General features: G+C 47.9%; 1 protein-coding gene across 1 annotated transcript; it reads left to right on the top strand.

The window, feature by feature from the left end:
* Positions 1–272: 272 nt before the first annotated feature.
* On the top strand, positions 273–22584 carry CEACAM20 (CEA cell adhesion molecule 20; the record flags this gene model as incomplete). Its single annotated transcript, XM_082606689.1, has 8 exons — positions 273–324; positions 3354–3431; positions 4036–4314; positions 5105–5386; positions 6798–7076; positions 10333–10611; positions 13268–13382; positions 22305–22584. 8 exons carry the CDS (start codon positions 273–275, stop codon positions 22582–22584), a joined length of 1644 nt encoding a protein of 547 aa, XP_082462815.1.
* Positions 22585–22696: the final 112 nt, after the last annotated feature.

Below are 22696 nucleotides of genomic sequence, written 5' to 3'. Positions count from 1 at the left end.
GCTTTCTTTTTTCCTTCCCCACCTTGGGGGAAACCCCAGGCTTCCCGGGGCTTCTGTTCTCTCTGTGCTGGGAGGAGGAAAGTGAGCCCTTGGGTGGAGGGTGGAGGTGGAGCCAAAGTCTGTCCGGGGAGCCACTGTCATCCAAGTGCCTGTGAGTTTGCAGCAGGGCAGAGGGGAAGAGAGGGGAGCTGGAGGGGCCGCAGCTGGAGTGAGGACGGCACCTGTGTGCACAAGCCGGGGGGACAGTCAGCTTGGTGCCCTGAAGTGAGCCCATGGGGTCCGCTGACCTATGGGGCCACCGCTGGGCAGGAATTCTGTTCTCAGGTGAGTACCCTGCTCCCTTCATGAGGGGCGCGGGGGGTGGGGCGGGTGTGTGTGTGTGTACATGTGCATGAAAGAGACACAGAGAGAGACACAGAAATAGAGACAGAGACAGAAATAAACACAAATACAGAAGAGATTGACAAAGGGAGACAGAGGCAAAGACAATGACATATGTACAGAGGGATGGAATCGGAACCACAGAACCAGATAGAATCAGAGAGACAGAAATAGAGTGAAAATAACACTAGAAACTGCACCAGAGGGAAAAACAGGGAGAGGCAGAGAGGAGAGAGGGAGACAAAGGATAAAGAGCAAGAAAACTCTTCAAAGACGCACAGAGAGAAATAGATTCAGGAATAGTCAAGGCAGGAGAGACAGACAGAGACCCAGAAACGGAGCATAACAGAGAGATAGGAGTGAGACAGGCAGAGAGAGGATGTGCCAGCCCTGAGAGGCCAGGGCACGCATCAGGACGGGGGATGGATGTGAAATTTATGCTTAAAGGGTATCTAAGGCAAAAGGGAGAAACTAGAATATTTTAATTAAAAAACAGAAACAGATTCACAGATGTAGAAAACAAATTTATGGTTACCAAAGGGGAAAGCAGGGGGAGAGAGATAAATTAGGAGCTTGGGATTAACAGATGCACACTACTATGTATAAAAGACAAAAACAACGGGCTTCCGTGGTGGCACAGTGGTTGAGTCCGCCTGCCGATGCAGGGGATATGGGTTCGTGCCCCGATTCGGGAAGATCCCACATGCCGCGGAGCGGCTGGGCCCGTGAGCCATGGCCGCTGAGCCTGCGCGTCCGGAGCCTGTGCTCCGCAACAGGAGAGACCACAGCAGTGAGAGGCCCGCATACTGCAAAACAAACAAACAACAAAAAAAAAAAAAAAAAAAAAAACAGACAAAAACAACAAGGTCCTACTATATAGCACAGGGAACTGTATTCAATATCTTGTAATAACCTATAATGGAAAAGAATCTGAAAAAGAATATATATATTACACATATGTATGTATATGTGTGTGTATATATATATTATACATATATATGTATATGCGTGTGTATATTATACATATATATGTATATGCGTGGGTATATATATATATACTATACATAAACATGTATATATGTGTGTGTGTGTGTGTGTGTGTATGAATCACTTTGCTGTACACCAGACAGTAACACAACATTGTAAATCAACTATCCTTCAACTTTTATAAAAGCATCTTGGAGGCAAAGACGTGATCTTGCAATGTGTGGCATGCAGAGGTGAGGGCTCAGCCTGGCTTTGCTGTGTGGCCCTGAGACCAGCTCTTCCCTCCAGTCGGAGCTTCCTGGCTGAGCCCGGCAGGCTGCAGGGGCTTTGCAGTCCTCCTGGGGACGGGGGTCTGACATTTATCAGCCCCATCATCTGTGGGTTTTTCTTTGAAATTTGCCTCCTCCTGGAGAGACAGAAGGCAGGGCCCTCTGGGGAGGGGGCGGGGGAAAGGGTCCAGGTGGAGGACTTGCAGAGAGAGAAGTTTCCCCTTTCAGATGGGTATGATGAGGCCCACTGTTGATGCTTTCACTCACATTCTTTCATTTATCCTATGACAGTTATGAGGCGGGAACTATTATTACCCTTGTTTTACAAATGGGGAAACTGAGACTCAGACAGAGGACATCACTTGCCCAAATAAACAGCAAAGGTGGGATTCAAAACCCAGGGAGTCAGGCTCTGAGCCTATGGGCTTTACCTCTAATAGCACTGAAGATAGAGAAATACAAGCACAGGAAATAATAATGATAATAATAGTGATAATAACAATAGTATAATACTATGGGACTTCCCTGGCGGTCCAGTGGTTAAGACTCTGCACTTCCACTGCAGGGGCCATGGGTTTGATCCCTGGTTGGGAAACTAAGATCCTGCATGCCGTACAGTGCAGCCAACAAACAAACAAACAAACAGTAGTACTAATAGTGACTGACACTTACTATGAACTGTCATATCTGATATCAGACCTCACAATAACCTGATAAACTAAGTTCTACTATTCTCCCCATTTTGCAGTTGAAGAAACTGAGGCTCACAAAGAGAAAGCCCCTTGCCCATGATAACAGAGAAAGTAAGCAGCAGAGTCCATATTTGCTCCCAAATATACTAAGAGCCCATGCCCTTAACCTTGACTGAGCAGGGGATGGGGCAGTGCTTGGGCTACACTGGGGTCATTTGAGGGGTAGAGAAGGGCATAGCTGCCAGCCTCTCTTAATTGGGCTGATGGTTAGGGCAAGGGGGGAATGTCAAGGTCAGCTGCACACGGGCATGGCTGCTGGAGTTGAGGCTCCCCATCTATGCCCACCGTCTTTTAAGTGTCCACAAAACTGTGCAAAATGGCCACATGGAAAACTGGAAGCTCCTACTACCTTGTTCCCCTTTCTTCCCCTGTGCAAGGGAAATCTCTGCCTGAGAGCAAGTATGAGGAAGTACGAAAGGTTAGTTTCTCCCATCGAAGATAATAAGAGAAGTTCCCCTTTATCAGGGGTTGGCTCTGTGCCCATCCCTGGACCAGAGGAACTGCACGGTGTTGAGAGCGCAGTCTTTAAGGGCTGGCAGGCCAGGTTCCAGTTAGCTTTTGACACTTACTATCTGGTCTTGGAAAGTGACTTCACCAATCTGAGCATTTGTTTACCTCCCTGTGGAAGGGGGAGGCTGACCATGCATCTCCCACAGAGTGGGCATCATTGGGGAGGGCACAGTAACCCCCAGGAGACCCAGTTAAAGCTTGACCGTGTTCATTCCCACCCACAACAATCCTAGGAGGCAGATGATATTCCTATTTTACAGCTGGGGAAATTGAGGCTCAGGGAAGATAAAAACATGCCTCAAGTCACACGACCAATAAGTAATGGGTAGAAGTCAAGCCTCTAGGGGTGGAGGGCCCCATCCATGACCTCAGACCTCCCTCCACTTAGGAAGACCATAACTGGGCACCCCCAGCACACCTCTTCCTCCCTGAATGCCTCCTCTTTCCCCTCCAGCCTCACTTTTGACCGTGTGGAGCCTGCCAGCTGCAGCCCAGCTCACCCCTGATGCCAACCTGCTTGAAGTCACCCAAAGTGAGAAGGATGTTGTTCCGTCTATATTTGGGACCCCTTGGTCACCCTAGACTCATGGTAGATTCAGGGCACAGAAAACAAGGCTGTCATTCTGATCTCTGTCTCCACACCTCAAGCGCCCATCAGGGTTCCATGCCCAAAATCCCAACATGACAAACCTGATTGGCTCACTCACTCAGCAGCAACTGGTCCGATCATTTGTGTCGAAGCTGGGGGTGGGGGGGGGCGTGGTAAAGATGTGGGCTGTGGCTATCATGGCTGTGGGTGGGGAAAGTTGGCTAAGAAGTGGGTAGGGGGACCTGGCTGTCATCCATGTTACAAGCTTGATTTCTTTGCATGACCCACTGTCATATCCCAGACCCTCCATTTTATTTGTACCATCCCATTTAATGGGCCTTGGAGAGGGGAAGTGAGTGGCCCAAGATCACACCTAGAATGAGAAGTGGATCCAGCATTTGAGCCCAGTCATGGAGCTCCAGGGTGTCTGCATGCAATTCCAATCCACCCTTGTTTCTCTGGGTCCCTCTGTGACTATATCTTGCTTGGTCTTCCTTTATCTGTGTCTCCGCCTCTTGTCTCCCTCTCTCTGTTTCTTCCTCTGTAGAATCACTGGCCAAGCCCACCGTTTCAGTCAGCCAGGGCACAGCCATAGAGCACAGGGGAAATGTGACCTTCTACTGTGACACCAAAGATGTCAACATTACCATTTACTGGTTCTCCAACAATCAGCCCCTGGTGTTCCATGAGCGCATGCAGCTGTCCACAGATGGCAAGACCCTCACCATCTTCCCTGTCCAGCGGGAAGACACCGGGACTTACCAGTGTGAAGTTTGGGGTGTCCTCCAGGTCATAAGCAGCGACCCCACCCTCCTGGTTGTGATCTGTGAGTCCCTTTCCATTCTCCCAGCCCCTCCCCAGCACCTACTTCCTTGGTGATCTCATTCAGTCTCGCAGCTTTATTGTTTATTTGTTTATTTAAATAATTTATGGCTACGTTGGGTCTTCGTTGCTGCGCGCGGGCTTTCTCTAGTTGCGGTGAGCGGGGGCTACTCTTTGTTGCGGTGCGCGGGCTTCTCACTGCGGTGGCTTCTCCTGTTGCAGAGCACGGGCTCTAGGCGTGCAACCTTTAGCAGTTGCAGCGTGCGGGCTCAGTAGTTGTGACGCACGGGCTTAGCGGCTCCTTAGCATATGGGATCTTCCCGGACCAGGGCTGGAACCCGTGTCTCCCGCATTGGCAGGCGGATTCCCAACCACTGTGCCAGCAGGGGCGTCCCCAGTCCCGCAGCTTTAAATACCATCTGAATGCGGACTTGTCCATGCTTTAATTCCAGATGTATAACTGTTTGATGTCTCTACTTGGATTCTCCTGGGAATGTCCAACTTGACATACCTAAAACTGAGCTCCTTAACTTTCGGATGTTTGATCCAAAATACTGCCTAGGTGGTGAGAAAGGAGCATTTGCTGACATGCTTTAGACATTTCTTCCAATCCCGCTCTATCCAGGGCTGAAGCTGACATGTCATCACTGTCAGACTCTTGCATCTCCTTTGTAACGTTTCCAGAGCTTGAGTGGGGAGAAGAGAAGAATTAATATTTATTGACTGTCCGGGTCCCCCCAGGAGAGCTGGCACTGATGCTGTTATTACTGCCACAGTTCTTCTTGTCCTCCCAGATGGTCCCGACCCCGTCAAAATCAAGGTGGAGTCCGCTGTACCCAACGGGGAGGCAGTTGAGGTGATAGAGGGCAGCAACGTGACCTTCTCGGTAGAAACTCAGTCTCTCCCACCCGCTGACTATTTATGGTTTTTCCCCAATGACTCGAAGCCCATCACGAGCTCGTTTCTCACCGCAAGCACATTTACCATCTATGCCGTGTCCAGAGAACACGAGGGCACATACAGCTGCTTGGTGTCCAACAGTGCCACCCAGGCTACTCTTGAATTCCACGTCCTTGGTGAGTCTCTTTTCCCTATATTTCTCTCCTTTGTTTCTCTGAGAATCAGAGCTACACCAATATCCTAGAGTTTGAGGAGGACCCAGTGGAGTGGGGATTTCCCATGTGGCTGGTGGCAGATCGTGGCCCTGGCCACAGGCAAGGACCTGGGTCCTGGCTTGACACATCCTCTACAAGGCCTCATAGGCTCTCTGTGGGGCGTCTGTCACTTGATTCTCTGGAAGTGGGGGAGGCGATTCTCTATACATACAAACACTAACACAACACTCACAGACCCCGTACACACATAGGGACACACACACAAATAACCATCACACGTGCAGGGGACTTCCCTGTTGGTCCCATGGTTAATACTCCACGCTTCTACTGCAGGGGGCACAGGTTCGATCCCTGGTCAGGGAACTAAGGTCCCGCATGCTGCACAGTGCGGCCAAAAAAAAAAAACCAATCACACATGCATAGCACACTCACACATACAACTCACAACACACACACAACATACAAAAGCACAGAAAACACACACTCACACAAGATACATGTAACACGGACCCAACAGATACACACAATACATGAAACACACAGTCCATGACACATCACAGACACACAACACATACACATACCATACACACAAACCCACAACATGTACACACCATGCACTCACACATATGCACAGCACATACACAATACTCACAAAACACAGACGCATATCTCACATATGGAGCAAACACTACCACAGACACACAACATTCTCCCATAAAACACATACACACAAAATATAATATGCACACAATAGACGCACACACACACATCATAGACACTCAACGTCCTCATGTACAACACAGAAAACACCCCGCATACCATGCATTCAACACCGTCAACACACGCACAATGACACAGAACACACACACGATGCATAACTGTACTACACACACAATTCAGGGATACACAAAGCATATATGCACACAGTACAATATACACTCATACCACATACACTACCACAGACACATAACATATACACAGAAAATATATACACGCACAATACACACTCACTTGCACACAAAGTACCTATATATACACCACCATACCTCACAGTCACAAAACATATACACACAACACACACGTATAAATAGACACAAAGCACACACGCACACACAAAACACATCCACATACCACACACTCTCCATACACACAAAACCCATAACACATTCACATAATTGTCACACAACACACACTCATACACAAAAGACTGAGATATACCACCCACACGATACAGTCATATGCAAAACACATACACACACACACACCACCCACAACATACGCACACATCCCTGGAAAACTCTGCGGGCCCCATATGGGTGGGAGACTGACAAAGGGATCCTGGACCCCATCCTGTCTCTCTATGTGTTTCCAGAAAGGCTGACCAAGCCTTGCATCATGCTCCCGAACCAGACTCTCGTAGAGAACGCCAGCCTGGTGGCCCTGACCTGCCAGGCCACCCCTAAGGGAGCTGCAGTCCAGTGGTTCCTGTGGGGCCAGCTCCTTCTGCCCAGCAAGCACCTGGTGCTGTCAGCTGACAACAGGACCCTGGTCATCCATGGCCTTCAGCGCAATGACACAGGGCCCTATGAGTGTGAGGTCTGGAACTGGAGCAGCCGGGTGCGGAGTGACCCCCTCAGGTTGAACATCAGCTGTGAGTCGCCCCGAGCCTGGGCCTTCTCCTCCTCCCTTCTCCCTCCCCTGCTTAAGTTCTTCCTTCCAGCCACTCACTCCATAATTACTGAATACCTGCTCTGTGCCAGGCATGTCTGGGCACTGGACAAGACAACCCTCATGGACCTTACGTTCTAGTGGGGGAGACAGACCATAAACAGCTAAGCAAGGGAGATTCCTGGTGTGTCAGATGGCACTAGAGGCGGCACGAAAGACAGGCAAGGCTGGGGCACTGGGGAGGTGTTGCAGTCCTAGCTGGGGTGGTCAGGGGAGGCTTCCCAGAGGAGGGGGTGTTTCTGGAGGAGAAGGCCGGGAGTGAGCCGTGCAGCTAGACAAGGGAAGTGAGTTCCAGGGGAGGGAACAGCACGTGAGATGGGACTGTGCTTGGCACGTCAGAGGAATTCAAGGAGGCCCAGGTGACCAGAGAGGTCAATTACGGGAACAGAAGAAGCTGGGAGAGTGGGGTAGACCACACAGGGTCCTGTGGGCCATGGTGAGGACACTAGGGGCCACAGAAGGCTCTGAGCAGAGGAGAGATAGAATTAGACTTGGGTTTGCACAGGGTCTCTCTGGCCCTTGTCTAGGGGCTGGAAGCAGGGGAGAGGGACCAGGTGATAGAGTAGAAACAGTTGTGTTTGTCTGGGTCCATGGAGACAGATCTCAGAATGAGATGATACGTGTAAGGATTTTATTAAGGGAATGCTCCTGTAGGGAGGGAACCTAAAAAGGCTGGGAGGGCCATCAGACTGAGATCTAAGCCTGACTCCGAGTGAGGAAGAAAGGGAGAGAGGGTTGGATGGGAGTGTGTGGACTGCCATGTAGTCTAAGGAACATCGTCAAGACTCTCGGGGAGCCCATGTCTCCCAGGAAGTGGTCTGCCTTAGTTTCCCCGACACACTCAGGTACTGGCAGGATGCATCCCAGGAAAGGCCTGGGAGTGAATCTGGGGCTACAGCAGCTGGGCTCTTGGCCAATCACACTCTTACCATGGGAGGTCTGTGAGGCACCTTCTCGTGGTGGCCACAGTCATCCATCAAGAGATGATGGGGCTGAGCCAGTGGCAACTGTGGGTGATGAAAAGTGGTCCGCCGTGAATATATTTTAAATATCAAACTCACAGGATCTGCTGCTCATTGACCTGAAGCAAGAGAGGAAGGGAGGAGTCAGGAATGACTCCAGAGGTTTTTTGGCCTGAGCGACTCCAAGGATGAAGAAGCCGTGGACTGAGCTCGAGAAGACGGGGGGAGAAGAGGTCTCTGCAGGGAGAGAAAGTAGGGGTCCACTTTACATGTGCACATTAAACAGCAGGGGCATAGAGAGACATGGCTTAAATACATTGCTTTCCCTTTCTTTTTTTTTTGGCGGGGTGGGGGGCCGTGTTGGGTCTTAGTTGCAGCATGTGGGATCTTTCCTTGCAGCTCGTGGGCCTCTCTATAGGTGTGTTGTGCGGGTTTTCTCTCTCTAGTTGTCGTGCTGGCGCGCAGGCTCCAGGGCGCGTGGGCTCTGTAGTTGCAGCATGTGGGCTCTCTAGTTGAGGCACGTGAGCTTGGTAGTTGTGGCGCGTGGGCCCAGCTGCCCCGCGGCATGTGGGATCCTAGTTCCCCCATCAGGGATGGAACTGGCATTGCAAGGCGGGTTCTTTACCACGGGACCACCAGGGAAGTCCCCTCCCTTCCTTTCTTGCTCTCTCCTCTTTCTTTCCGACTCTGGTCATGAAACCAAAAATGTCTACTTTGTGCTCTCTGTATGCTGAGCAACAAGTAAGGCACTTGATGAGAGCTGTGACTTTCAGAGCTCACAGCCTACTCAGGATTGGGAGATCAATCATCAGGCAAAGAAAATACAGTGTGATAGGTCCTGCCATGGGACCAGAGATTTGGGGAACCCAAAGGGAGCCCCCACCCAGTCTGGGGGATATGTGGGAAGGCTCACCATGAGAGGTGGTGTCTACCGCAAGACCCGAAGGACACGTAAGTTAGCTAGGTAGAGCAGACTCAGGAGAAGAGCATTCCAGAGAAGGAAGAGAGTATGCGATGACTCTGATGCAATGGAATATCCAAGTAGGATCTTTTTTTTTTTTTTAAACATCTTTCTTGGAGTATAATTGCTTTACAATGGTGAGTTAGTTTCTGCTTTATAACAAAGTGGATCAGCTACACATATATCCCCATATCTCTTCCCTCTTGCGTCTCCCTCCCTCCCACCCTCCCTATCCAAGTAGGATCTTATTCCAGGATTGAAAGTGGGAGGTGTGGAGAAGTGAGTGGTGGGGCTGGAGGGGTCTACAGGGACCTTGTGAATGAGTTCATCAGCCATGGGCTTTGTCCCAAGGACCCTAGGGAGCTGTGGAAGGTTCTGAGCAGGGGAAGGATAGTGTCAAGCTTGTACTTAGGAAGACACCTCTAGCTGCTGTGTGCAGGATTTGAGACCAGGATGGGGAGACCAGGATGGGGGCAAATGAGGGATCCTGATGGCCATGGGGTTAGGATGGAGAGAAATGAACAGATTCAAAGGATACTTAGGGACAAGGGCAAGATTTTCCTCATCTCCTGGAATGTCCCAACTAGAACCTCTTTGCCTCCTTCTTTCCAGTAGTTCACATTAATTTCAATAAGACGAGACTCAAACTCTTGGTTTGCATGAGAAATCCAACAGCCATTTCCTTTGTTTCCTTCATGTCAGTGGGAGGAGAGCCAAGTACCATTGGTCCCCTTCTGGCTTAACAAAGAAAATCCACAAGCATCTCTACCTTTGTGAATACATGGAGATGTAAATTTAGATATTGTCACCGCGCTGTTTGTTATTAAGAGATTTCATCAGAATTGTAAACATTTTGGAAGTTAGGGGCTACATTCACAGGACACAGCAACAATTTCTGAAGCCTGAATGTCTTATAAGGCTCCTTTGTTAGAATTCACTTTTGCAATGGCAGAGTTTTTGTTTTTGATTTTAATTTTGTTTTGTTTTGAATTTTTCCCCCCTCCATGTTGTGGAATACAGTCTGTTTGCTCGGCCGCTAAGGAGGAAAGGGGAGCTTTTTCTCCTTCTTCTCTTGCTGAGATTCCTTTCAACAGCAGTTGAAGAGCCCTTGTTTTCCAGGCTACAGCCTGGAATTCCCTTAGTTAGAATTGAGAAGAAAAAAAAAAAGGCGGAACTTCCAATGTGGAATTGAATGGGATGAAATAGGACATCCCGCCAGTGGAGGGTGGGTGCATAACATTGGGATCTGCACACAGATGGCCCTGATCGGGTGGACATCACCAGGGGGTCGGCGTCCAAGGTGGTCAGCACCATCAAGGCGGAGCTCAACTCCAGCCTGACCCTGCAGTGTTGGGCTGAATCCCAGCCGGATGCTGAGTTTCACTGGACCCTTGAACCCTCCACGAGTGTCTGTACGGGGGAGCAGCTGGTCATCGAGGCCCTGACGTGGGAACACCAAGGGATTTACAGCTGCACAGCTTTTAACTCTCTCACCCACCTGGCCCACTCTGCCTCAGTCCTGGTCAGAGTGATAGGTGAGTCTTTCAGGTACACCTTCTCCTTGGGTCCAAGTGACTTCTCCTGATGCTGGCCTCAGCAATCTGATCTTCCCTTACCGTGGGCTGGGGTGTGGCAATGACTGTCCTGCAAAGGCAGGTTCCTAATCCACAGCCGTTGAATCCTAACTGCTAACACTCAGGCTCTAGAACCTCTACTTTCTACCTGTGTGCCCTGGCAAACTCTCCAGGCTGCTCTGAGCCTCAGTTTTCCTATCTGTAAATGGGGTTTATGATGCCTACCTTTCAGAATTGTTTAGAAGTACAGTGAGTCAGGGAGATCACCAATGAGAGAAGGAGTGAGCTGATAGGTGGGGTCAGGAATTATATTAATAACAACCTGGGTGTGACTGGCAGAGAGCGCCTGTATTTCTGCCTTGAGTTCTTGAGAGGACAACACAGTGTTGCTGTTTGCCAGTCGCTGTTCACATCCCAATGCTGTGTGACCTTGGGCATGCTACTTAACCTCTCTGGGCCTCTGATTCCTTGTCTGTAACACAAACATATTAGTTGTGTTTACATCAAAGCGTTGTTGAAGATTAATTAACATTTGTAAAGTTCTTATGGCAGTGCCTGGCATATTGTGTTTGCTAACTAAAACTGTTCTTTATTGAGCCAGTGTCACACCCTGAAGCAAGCCTTTCCATATATATTATCAGCAAACATTTCTTGGGTACTCTTTGCCAGTCAGCTATGAAGCAGGCCTGTTGGTATTTCCACTGTTCAGGAGAGACTGAGACTTCAAGACTAAAGCCCCATCACTAGGGTTTAAAAAACCGGCTGGCCATCTCAAGAGCAGTGTTATTGTTTGGCCTCAGGATCTTAGTTCCCCAACCAGGGATCGAACCCGGGCCCCTGCAGTGGAAGCGAGGAGTCCTAACCCCTGGACCGCCAGGGGATTCCCACAGGAGCAGTGCTCTTAGTTGTCTGCAAAGTAGAGCGCCCCATACAGCTTTCCAAATCACCTCGTTCAGTCTTCAGAACAACGCTCTGGTCTTGTTAAGACCATGTGATGGGTGAGAAACAGAGGCTCAAAGGAGGAAGCAGTGAGTTTGTTTGATGCTCACAGGGATGTTGTAGGGTTTGAATTAGATCATGTATGAAGGGCTCTTGGAGCTTAGAGCTTGGTAGATGGCAGCTTCTATCATCATCATCATCATCATCATCATCACCATCATTGCCTTTTATAAAGCACCTCCTAAGTGTCGGGCACTGTGCTGGTACTTTTACATGGGATCCCATTTAATCTTCTCAAAAGCCTGTAGGGTTACAGATTACTATGCTTGTTTAACATTTAAAGAAATGGATACTCAGAGAATAAAACAAAGAACTCCTAAGGCATCTAGGAAGCCCCCTCCTGCCCCTCCAAAGCAGAATCTTTTCCTCATACCTCTGACCCTTGCGTGGCTGCCTTCTTAATTCCTGTGGCTGGACTTCACCCCTTTGAGAAAGGCTCTGGGGCTTCCCTGGTGGCGCAGTGGTTGAGAGTCCGCCTGCCGATGCAGGGGACGCGGGTTCGCGCCCTGGTCCGGGAGGGTCCCGCATGCTGCAGAGCAGAGCGGCTGGGCCCGTGGGCCATGGCTGCTGGGCCTGCGTGTCCGGAGCACGTGCTCCGTGGCGGGAGGGGACGCGACAGTGAGAGGCCTGCATACCGCAAAAAAAAAAAAAAAAAAAAAGAGAAAGGCTCTGGGCAAAAGTGGGATGGGTAAACAGTAGGCCAGTGTTCATGATAACAACTGCCATTTATTAATCAGTCACTGAGTGCCAGGCATGAGCATTCATGGTCTCATTTCATCTCTGCAACATCCTTATGCAGTAGGTACCATTTCCCCCACTTTGCAGATGAGGAAATGAGACTCAGGAAGAGTAGTTACTTTTGTCTGTGTCCACAGGGCCCCAGAGAGTCAAAGGTGACTCACTCGGGGGAAAGCCAGGTCTCTGGTTGCCAAAGCCCCTTTCTCTCTCTGAAGGCCATATTTTTTTTTTTTTTTTTTTTTTTTTTTTGCCGTACGTGGGCCTCTCACTGCTGTGGCCTCTCCCGTTGCGGAGCACAGGCTCCGGACGTGCAGGCTCAGCGGCCATGGCTCACGGGCCCAGCCGCTCCACAGCACGTGGGATCTTCCCGGACCGGGGCACAAACCCGTGTCCCCTGTATCGGCAGGCGGACTCTCAACCACTGCGCCACCAGGGAAGCCCTGAAGGCCATATTTGATCCATCATCCTAATTAGTAACATCTTCACACCAACACTGACTGATCCCTGTAGGTCTAAATACTTCACCTACATCGAACATACTGAACGTTGCATATATTGAACATGAATACATATATGTTTCATCTTTTCAGCATCCATATAGAATAGGCTTCATATTATCTCTCTTTACAGAAGGGCCAGCGGACACACGGAGTGGTTAAGTAGCATGGCATGGCCAAGGTCACCCAGCTGAGATGTGAACTTAGGCTGTTTGACTCCAGAAATGATTCTATTACTACCACAAATTTCAGCTTCCCAATGGCTGAAAAACAAGTGCTCATCAAATTATCAAGTGGAGATAAAGCCACAAACTTGGGAATGGGGCTGGGGACAGGGATGAGGGTGTGTCATGCCCAGGTCCTGATTCTCTCTCCTTGCCCAGGTCCCGGGTCATCCCTCTCTGAAGGGGCCATCGCTGGCATTATCATCGGGATCCCGGCTGTCATTGCTCTGGCCGCAGGGCTGGGCTGTTTCCTCTACATCAGAATTGCCAAAGGGTAAACCTGGGAATGGGATAGGGGGTGTGGCCCACAGGGGACCTGACTGGCAGAAGTGTTCCTCACCTCGGTGCTGAGCAGCATCCATGGCACGTGGGGAATTGAGAGGGTTTGGCACATGGACCAAAATGTACCTGGGATATAGGCGGAGCCTGTGCAGATGGGCAAGGACTAGAGGCACAGAAGAACGAGGGTCTTGGGTTTTCAGGCCCTCAAGGAGAACAACAGAGGAATGCATCTATGAGGTCACGACACCCACCTCTGAAGAGGGTCACCTTGCAGAGCCCGGTCGCAGTAAGTGACTCCATAGCTGATGCCCAGGGCAGCAGTGAGGTCTGGAGAAGAGGCTGGTGCAGAGAGCCCAGACCTCTGCCCCCAGCTTACCCCCAAGTCACTCTGACATCACGGGCAAGCCCTGTACTCTTAGAGTCTCCGGGTCCCCATCTGGAAAATGGATGAGATTGGTTCCAACAGCCATAACGCAAATACGGCAACGTGCTGCCATTATTTTCTTCCACACTCTCAGAAAACTTTGTTAATTGAGCGCTATAAACAGAGAGAATCCACAACACTCCTCCCTGCTAAACTCAAAACCAGTCTCAAAGTCCATGTCAACACAGTGCCTCTGTCACCTGCTACTGATGGATGGGAATTGACCAAAGGCAAAACGAAACATCTTTGTCATGTCTGGCCTACGATTCTGGTATGATGGGCTCATGAAGTGGACATCCCCTGGAGACTCTCCACTTCAGCTCAGTTTTACAGAGCAGAAAACCAAGGCCAGGGAGGATATATGATAAACCCAGGCTAAAGAGGACCCTGGTACAACTGGGGCTAAGTCTTAGACTTCTGTCCTCATCTGTGTCATCAGACAGCCTTATCTAACCCAGAACTGGATTTCCAGGACATTCCTGGGTTAAGATCACTGGAGATGTGATGGGGAGTCCTGGGGAGAAAGGAAGGAAGGTTTCTGCCACACCCTGGGGATAGAAGTGACCTGGGCAAATTGCCCCTTCCCTCCTATCTCTTCCTAACTCCAGCCTTGGGCTGGCATTCACTTTCTCTAGACTGGTGCATGCCTATGTATGCCAATGTACCCGACACTCAAGGCCAGATCCAAGTCAAAAAGGTGGGTAATGCTCCAGAGGGACCCTTTCTGTTCCCCCGACTGTCGGGCCCTTTCCCAGCCCAGTAGGGCTGTTACAGTCCTACCTCTTGGGGTTGGGTGGGGTTCAGGCATATGCCCTTGAGGATGCCCAGTGGCAGCTTGGGTCTCTCTGCATCTCCTCTGCTTTCTCTGGGGATCTCAAGACCTTCCATGGCTTTTTCATCTCTTCTCCTTGTCTTCTTTCTCTTCAACATGACAATGCCTAACCTGGACCCCCTCTGGGAATCAGAAGGGATGTAACTGCCTCTGAGGCCTAAGCTATTTCCAAGAACTTCCAGGGGTGGCCTTTATCCCAAGCCCCATGACCTCTTCACTACTTTCTTTTCCCCCAGGTGCTGCCACTAGACCCTCCAGAGCAGTTCTATGAGGTAGGTTGGCCCAGCTTGATTTTATTAAAGAAGCTGCAAGGGAATACAATCTGAGAATGTTATATTTGACAAGTCTGAGAAGTCATCTTGTCTAGACCCTTCACTGAGCATTGCAGGGCCAGGAACGAGGCAAAAGTGGCTCAAAGCCTCACAGGGAGCTGGGTCAGATTCTAGGACTCTGGCTCCTATACTGTGCTGCTTCCACTTCCAGTGCTTGGAATTGGATTGCAAATGAAGTGGCACTGGCCTAACAAGTGATGGGGTGCAAAGGAAGTTTTGGAGTAGAGATTGCAGAGGTAGCCAGGTGAGAAGGAAGAGTTCGGGGCCAGGGGTAGGGTCCTGGGTCCTAAACCTATTTCTGCTTCTGATCCTTTGTAAGAACCGGGTCAAATCTCTTTGTCTCTGGATCTCTGAAGGGTGAAAGTTGGCACTTTTCAGTTGCTGTGATTCTAAGGCAAACTGTACCTGTGGTCCCTAACTGATCTCTTTGTTCACTTCAAGAAGGAATCACCTTCCACAATCCATGGGAACTATTCTCGTGGCTCCAGGAAGCCATCGCCCAAGCTTGCGTTGCATCCCTTGGTCCCAACTCTACCAAAAGAAAACAGAGTCAAAATATGAGGTACTTTTATGTCACACTGAGTCTTTGGACAGATGGAGAGCTGCCACTAATCTGCTTTTTCCTCCTTGCTAAAGAATCTGTAGGATAAACTATCAAGAGATTTCCTCTCAAAAATCTTTTCAATCCCATTCCACCCATTTCCATTCTATCACTTTCTGGTTCATTTCTTTCCATTCCCTTCCAATCCACTCCATTTTACTCCATCCCACATTTCCATTACATTTATTTTCACTCCATCCATTTCCTTTCTATCCATTTAACTTCATTTCCTTCTCAATTCCAGCTATTTCCTCTCCATTCCAGTTAGTTTTATTTTTCCATTCCATTCCACTCCACTCCTCCCCACTCCATGTCTTTCCATAAAATTCCTCTTATTTCCTTTTCATTTCTTTTATTCCTCTTATTTCTTCCCATTCCAATCCTTGTCATCACTTCCCACCCACCCCATTCAATGCCATTCCTTTGCATTCCATCCCACTCCACTCTGCTTTATCTCATTGTGTTCTGTTCATCTCTTTCTTCTTTCATTCCTTTCCATTCTTTCCCACTCCTCCCTATTACATTTTATTCATTTCTATTTTTCCTTTTAATCCCACCCCATTCATTTCTTCCACATTCCATTACTGTCTATTTTATTCCTGTCACTTTCCATTTCCATACCATCATTATATTTCATTTCCATTCTTTTCCTTCCCGTCCCATTTCGTTCCTGTTCTTTCCAGCCACATATTTAATCCACTCCATTCATTCTATTTCCTACTATTCCACTCCTTTCTAGTCAGTACCCTACTTGTTTCCATTTTGCATTTCCATTTGATTGGCTTTTGTTTCATCCCACCATGTTCCATTTCTTCTCATTCTGTATATTTCTTTTCCATTCACTTCATTTTCTTTTCTATCTCTTCATTTCCCCGTCCTCATCCCTTCCCTTTCCATTCAATTCTGCTTCATTGTTTTCTATTTCCTTTCATTGCACTCTCTTCCCTTCTATTTCTACTTTTTAGAAAAAATTATCTTACTGAAGTATAGTTGATGTACAATGTTGTGTTAGTTTCTGGTGTACAGCAAAGTGATTCAGTTATACATATATATAATAGTTTGCATCTGCTAATCCCAAACTCCCAATCCACCCCCCCACCCTTCTATTTCTTGTTCATTCCTCTTTAATCCATCTCACTCCATTGTATCACATTCCATTCTGCTCTATTACCTGTCAGATGAACCATTCTCAAAAGATGTGAATGTCTATATATCTTAAGGTTCTTTTTTTTTTTTTTTTTTGCAGTACGCGGGCCTCTCACTGCTGTGGCCTCTCCCGTTGCGGAGCACAGGCTCCGGACGCACAGGCTCAGTGGCAATGGCTCATGGGCCCAGCCGCTGTGCGGCATGTGAGATCTTCCCGGACCGGGGCACGAACCTGTGTCCCCGGCAGCAGCAGGTGGACTCTCAACCACTGCGCCACCAGGGAAGCCCCTTAGGGTTTTTTTTTTTAATAAGAAAGGGCTTCCCTATTGGCGCAGTGGTTGAGAATCTGCCTGCCGATGCAGGGGACACGGGTTCGAGCCCTGGTCTGGGAAGATCCCACATGCTGCGGAGCAACTAGCCCCATGAGCCACAATTACTGAGCCTGCGCGTCTGGAGCGTGTGGTCCACAACAAGAGAGGCCGTGATAGTGAGAGGCCCGCGCTGCGCGATGAGGAGTGGCCCCCACTCGCCGCAACTAGAGAAAGCCCTCGCACAGAAACGAAGACCCAACACAGCCATAAATAAATTAATTAATTAATTTTTTAAAAAAAGAAAGACAACCCCCTTGAAAGCAGTTCAGATTAATTAAAGTGTGGATTAATTGAGAGAACAGTGGGGAATCTCAGATAACTCAATGTCAGAAATTACTTGTGGGCCTCATGGGGACTGGAATCAGGAAGTTTCTCTCTCTTATGGTTGCTCATTTTTGCTGATCAATGAATTTGTTCCATTCTCTTTGGTCCAGATTTAATTCCTACACAAGCTTCCTGGTCACTACTCCTCTATAATTTCAGATTATGTATGACAACATCCTCTATTACTATTTAAAGTTTTCTAGGTTCAGATTTTTCAGAGGAGAAGCACACTTACTCCAGCCATTGTATGGATTGTGCTGACATTTGTCAGCTCTCCAATTAGCTGTGAACTGGTACAAATATAGCCTTCTAGGTCCCTCTCTTCATCAGGTTCTGGGAAAGGAGTTGCGTTTGTTTCCTTTTATCAGTAGAACAAAAGCTCTTCCTGGAAATCTTACCCAATGCACTTCCTCTTGTATCTCCTTGGGTCAGAATGCTGTCACATGGTATTTCTTCTTGCAAGGAAAGCTGAGAAAATGAGATGTTATCCTTCCCAGTCTCTTCAATAGAAGCAGGCAAGGGAGAAGATATGGGGAAGAGTGTCAGGTCAGCCCCCTCAGTGTCTGCTACATTCTGAAGGGATGAGAAGGAGCAAACAATGCAAAGCGTCTGGAGTAGAACATTCCGAGTTGAGGGGCATCAAGTGAAAAGGCCCTGAAGTGAATGTCTTTGTTATCTGTTGCTGTATAACAGATTACCACAGACTTAGTGGCTTAAAATAACACACATTTATGATTTCACAGTTTCCTGGGTCAGGAGTCTAGGCACTGCTTAGATGGGTCTTCTGCAAGGCTGAAATGAAGGTGTTGGCCAATCTCAGGTCTCATCTGAGGCTTGACTGGGGAAGGATCCACGTCCAAGCTCGTATGGTTATTGGAAGCATTCAGTTCCTTGCAAGCTGTCATGAAGAGGGCCTCAGTTTCTTACTGGCTGTCAGCTGGAGGCTGCACTTTACCAAGTAGCCCTCTGCATAGGCAGCTCACAACACTGCATCTTGCTTCTTCGAAGCCATGACAGATGTCATGCTCTTATAGGACAGAATCACATACATGTAAGCATGTACATCCTGTCACCTTTGCCGTATTCCAATGGGTAGATGCAAGTCATAGGTCTTGCCTTCAAGGGGAAGATTACATAAGGTCATGAAGACCAGAAGGTGAGTATAATGGGGGTCACCTTAGAGTCTGTCCTCCACAGTGGGGAAGTGTGCGCCATTCCAGGAATGGAGAGGTGCCAGCATGACTGACATACAATGAGAAAGGAGGAAGACCTTCAGAATTTTCAAGGATGAGGAAGGAGAATGCCAGAAAGTTTGGGTTCCTACAGCAAGTAGCCCAGGAAAGCCCACCTAGAAATGGAACTTACCTTTTCTCTTTGTGTAATAGGTGCTTGTGAATCCAGAACACAACATGTACTGCCAAATCAACCCCTTCATCTAACAGAAGCAGAGATCTTTTCTCCAGAAATCCTAGAGAAGCCATGCTTAATCATACATTCAACGACATTTATTGCGTACATATTATATTCCAGCCATTCTCTTTGTAAACCTTGTGACATTCTGTTTCAATGTGTTTTTTAGGCTCTGGACCCTAACTCCCACCAAATCTTAAGCTTTTGGCTCATGTTTCTTTAAAAGCAATAGAAACAAGGCAAAAGCAGCCTAGAATTAGAGGGCCAAGTTCTGATACCCAGAAGCAGGGGATGCCATAGTATTCGCTGCGTCCCAAACATGGGCAAAGACTATTGATGGACACAGCAACCAAGGGAGAAGCGTGAATCTGAGTCAGCCAGAGTAGAGCATGGGATGTATGCACGGGTCAGACAAGCAGTGCCTTTTCAAATCGTGGTAGAGGATAAGGAACAAGGAGCTATTAAGAGATGACAAGAAAAAACATAGAATGAAGCATGGGAATGAGGCACCTGGGGAGGCATAGACGTGAGATGCTTAGAATCCTGAGGGACTCAAGGATGGAGATGTGAGAATGAGATTTGCTAAAGGTAAAGAGGAGTCAAGGATGACCCCCAGGTTTCTGGCCAGAGCAACTGGATGGCTGGCAGACCACTTTCTGAAGCAACAATGGGGGAGGAGCGAATTTGGGATAGAGAGGGGAAATCAAGAATTTGATCTGACATGTCAAGCATCGGTTGGAGAATCAAGCAGGTAAATGTTCATAAAAGTCTAGATAGAGCAGGGCTTGTCACTGGGATTTGAAGTTATGGGGCTAGATGAGATCTTGTGTCGGGGGTCCCCAGGACCACCCTCAGGCTCAATGATTTGCTAAAAGAATTCAGAGGACCTAGAAGTTGTCATACTCGTTGTTATGGCTTATTACAGCAAAAGGACAGAGGGTAAAATCAGCAAAGGGAAAAGGTGCAAATGAAGTGGAGTCTGGAGGAAACCATGCATAAGCTTCCAAGGGTCCTTTCTCTGGGGAGTCACATGGGGATTCCCACAATATGTGACAACACATGTGAAGTGTTGCCAACCAGGAAGGCTCACCCTGAATTTAAATGTCCACGGATTTTACAGGGGGTCAGTCACTGAAGCTCCCGACCCCCAGAAGGAAAGCAGATGTGTTCACTATAGATCACATTGTATAACTATCTGGACAAACTGGTACAGGCACGCAAATACACTTCTACCAGATAGAACATTATAAAAGCTCAGTTCCCTGAAGCTGACCAAGAACTAGTCCTTTGAAATAGGCCTTTTTGGGGGAATGTGCAGGGTTTGAGTAACTCAGGCCTGCTGAGTTAACCCTTCCCCCTACAGATCCCAAAGAGACTAGATAATACAGAGAAGAGTAGGGGCTGACAAACTAAGCACTGGTCCCTCCAACATTTTAGTTTGAGGTAGAGGATCAAGCAAAGGAAAAGGACTGTCCTTTTTTTTTTTTTCCTGCCGAGGACTTCTTCCCAGCTTTCCTCCCGAATATCCTAAGGACAGGTCACACTCCCCCTCTCCCTTATCTTTATCTTTAAAGCAAATGAATTTACAACCTCCTTGCTCTTCAGTAGATGTTGAGTCCTCACCCAACTCCTTGCCAGTAGAACCTCAGTAAGAAACTTGGGTCTCAGCCAATTCCCAAACAACTGAGAGAGAAATCTCTGTGTTAGTTGGGCATCTTTGTAGAAGGAGTTCCCGTTCCACAGTAGTGGCTGTTCCAAAGTCCCTATAATATTCAGGTTAGGTCAGGGATTTGGGTGCTCCTGGAAGTAAACATTACCATTTGTTCATTTTGAAAGAAAAAAAAAAAAAGACCAAACAAAAGACAAAGTCAGTTTTAAGCTATATATTACTAATGCTTTAATGTCTGAATATCTTGAAGTAAACACACACACACAAACAAGTGAACAGAAAAGAAGGAAGATGAGCTAACACTCAAAGCACCCCATTGTGATTTTGTCCTATTTGTACTGAATCTGTAGATTCTGCAAAATTTGACACCTTTACAACACAACCATTGTAATGTGGCATTTGTACATCTTTTATCTCTCTCAGTAGGGTTCTGAAGGTTTCTTCTAATGTCTCTATACACCTTACTAAATTTATTTGTAAGACTTTTTTTGCTTCTGTTATGAATAAATGTGAACCTTTGTCTTGTTTGCAAACGTAGCATTGCTTGTGTAGAGGAAAGATATTGATGTGTAGGCAAGGGGCAAAATAATGTAAAAGTTAAGAGCATGGACTCCAGAGTCAGACTTCCTGAACTCAAATACCAGCTCTGCCCTTACAATACAATCAAAGGTAATGTACTTAATATTATTGGACTTCAGTTTCATCTTCTGTAAAAGGGAATATCTGGTTTAAAATACTGTTAAGGAAGAGATGAAAGTATTATCTGTAGATGACTGTCTCACTAAAGAAGCCAGGAGAATCAAATGGAATACTGTAAGAATTCATAACATTTCAGTAGGTTAACCAGATACAAAATAAATATTGTTTTAAAAAAATCAACCACAATAACCAATTATAAGGAACTTTGGGGTAGAGATTACATTTCAAACAGCAATAATTTTTTCTTGTTAAAAGTCAGATTCACGTGAGGAAAACTACAGGAGTTCTTTGACAGCATTAAAAGAAAAAGCTTAAAAACACCCTGTTTTCATATAGCCGGGCTCCAGTTTTTAGCCTCCTCCCTGATGGGGTGGAAATAACCATCACAATTTCCTCATAGGGTGATTGTGCCGGTTAACGCGATGATAAGATGTTAAAAGTGTTTAACGGGGGGCCAGGAACCTTTATTCAAAACAAAGTATTTGTTGAGCAGCTATTATGTGCCAGATACCTTAGGTGCTGGGGATACAGCAGTGATCAAAATAGATATAAATCCTTTCCCTTACGGAGCTCACGGTCTCGTGGTGAAGGCAGATAGACAATAGACCAAAAACAAAACCAAAAACAACAACAAAACATCTAAAATATATTCTACGTTAGTGAAAAAAATAACGGTGGGGGGAGGAGGGAGTACGTGGGGAGTGAAGAGTGAGTTTGCAAGTTTACAATGGTTGGTGGGGGAAATGCCTCAAGAGATAACATTCGCCTAACGACCAGACGGTGGGGGAATCCTCAAGAGGAAGAGCCTGCCAGGCAGCATGAACAGCACAGGCTAAGGTCCTGAAGTGGGAGCCTGCTGGAGTTGTTGGAGAAAGTGTAAAGGCCAGCGTGACTGGAACTGAGCCAGGAAAATGCTCAGGAGATGAAGGCGAAAAGAAAAGAGGAGAGGTGGGGAACAGATCCTTAAGTCCTTATAGGTAGGGGGAAAAAAAACCTCAATTAAAAAAAAAAGGATTCTTACTATTTTACTATTATCGACTACAAAAACATTTCAGACTCTTGAAGGGCTTGACAGGAGCTCCCTGGACTGTATAACGGGTTTGTAGCAACTATCTTTGCCCACGAGGACCAAAGGAGATGGTGAGCGCAAAGCGCCTGACAAAGGCAGCAGGCGCCCAGGAGGGGGTGCCCGCCGTTTCCCTCCGGATCCCGTTTTCACTGTCACTCCTGGACGTCAAGCCGAGCCCAGGGCCGGCCTTTCCCAAGCCAGCCACTCCCCACGCATCGGTGTCTTGGCCTCGGCCTCCGATCTGGCTCCTCGTCTCGGCGCCCAGCAAAAACTCGGACACGCACACTCTCAGCCCCCAGCCGGGACCCCAACCCTAACTCTTCCTGGGTTGCCGCGTCCGGGTGTCCACCTTCCCTGAGGAGCTGGAACCCCGCCCAGTCACCGCCCGCGCCGCCGAGCCTTCTGGGAATTGTAGTCCAGGCTCTCCGA

This window comes from Mesoplodon mirus, assembly GCF_964341445.2.
Source record: "Mesoplodon mirus genome assembly, chromosome: 19".
NCBI classification, from domain to species: domain Eukaryota; kingdom Metazoa; phylum Chordata; class Mammalia; order Artiodactyla; family Ziphiidae; genus Mesoplodon; species Mesoplodon mirus.
Note: the sequence above shows the minus strand (reverse complement) of the source record. Positions and strands in the feature narration are given on the sequence as shown.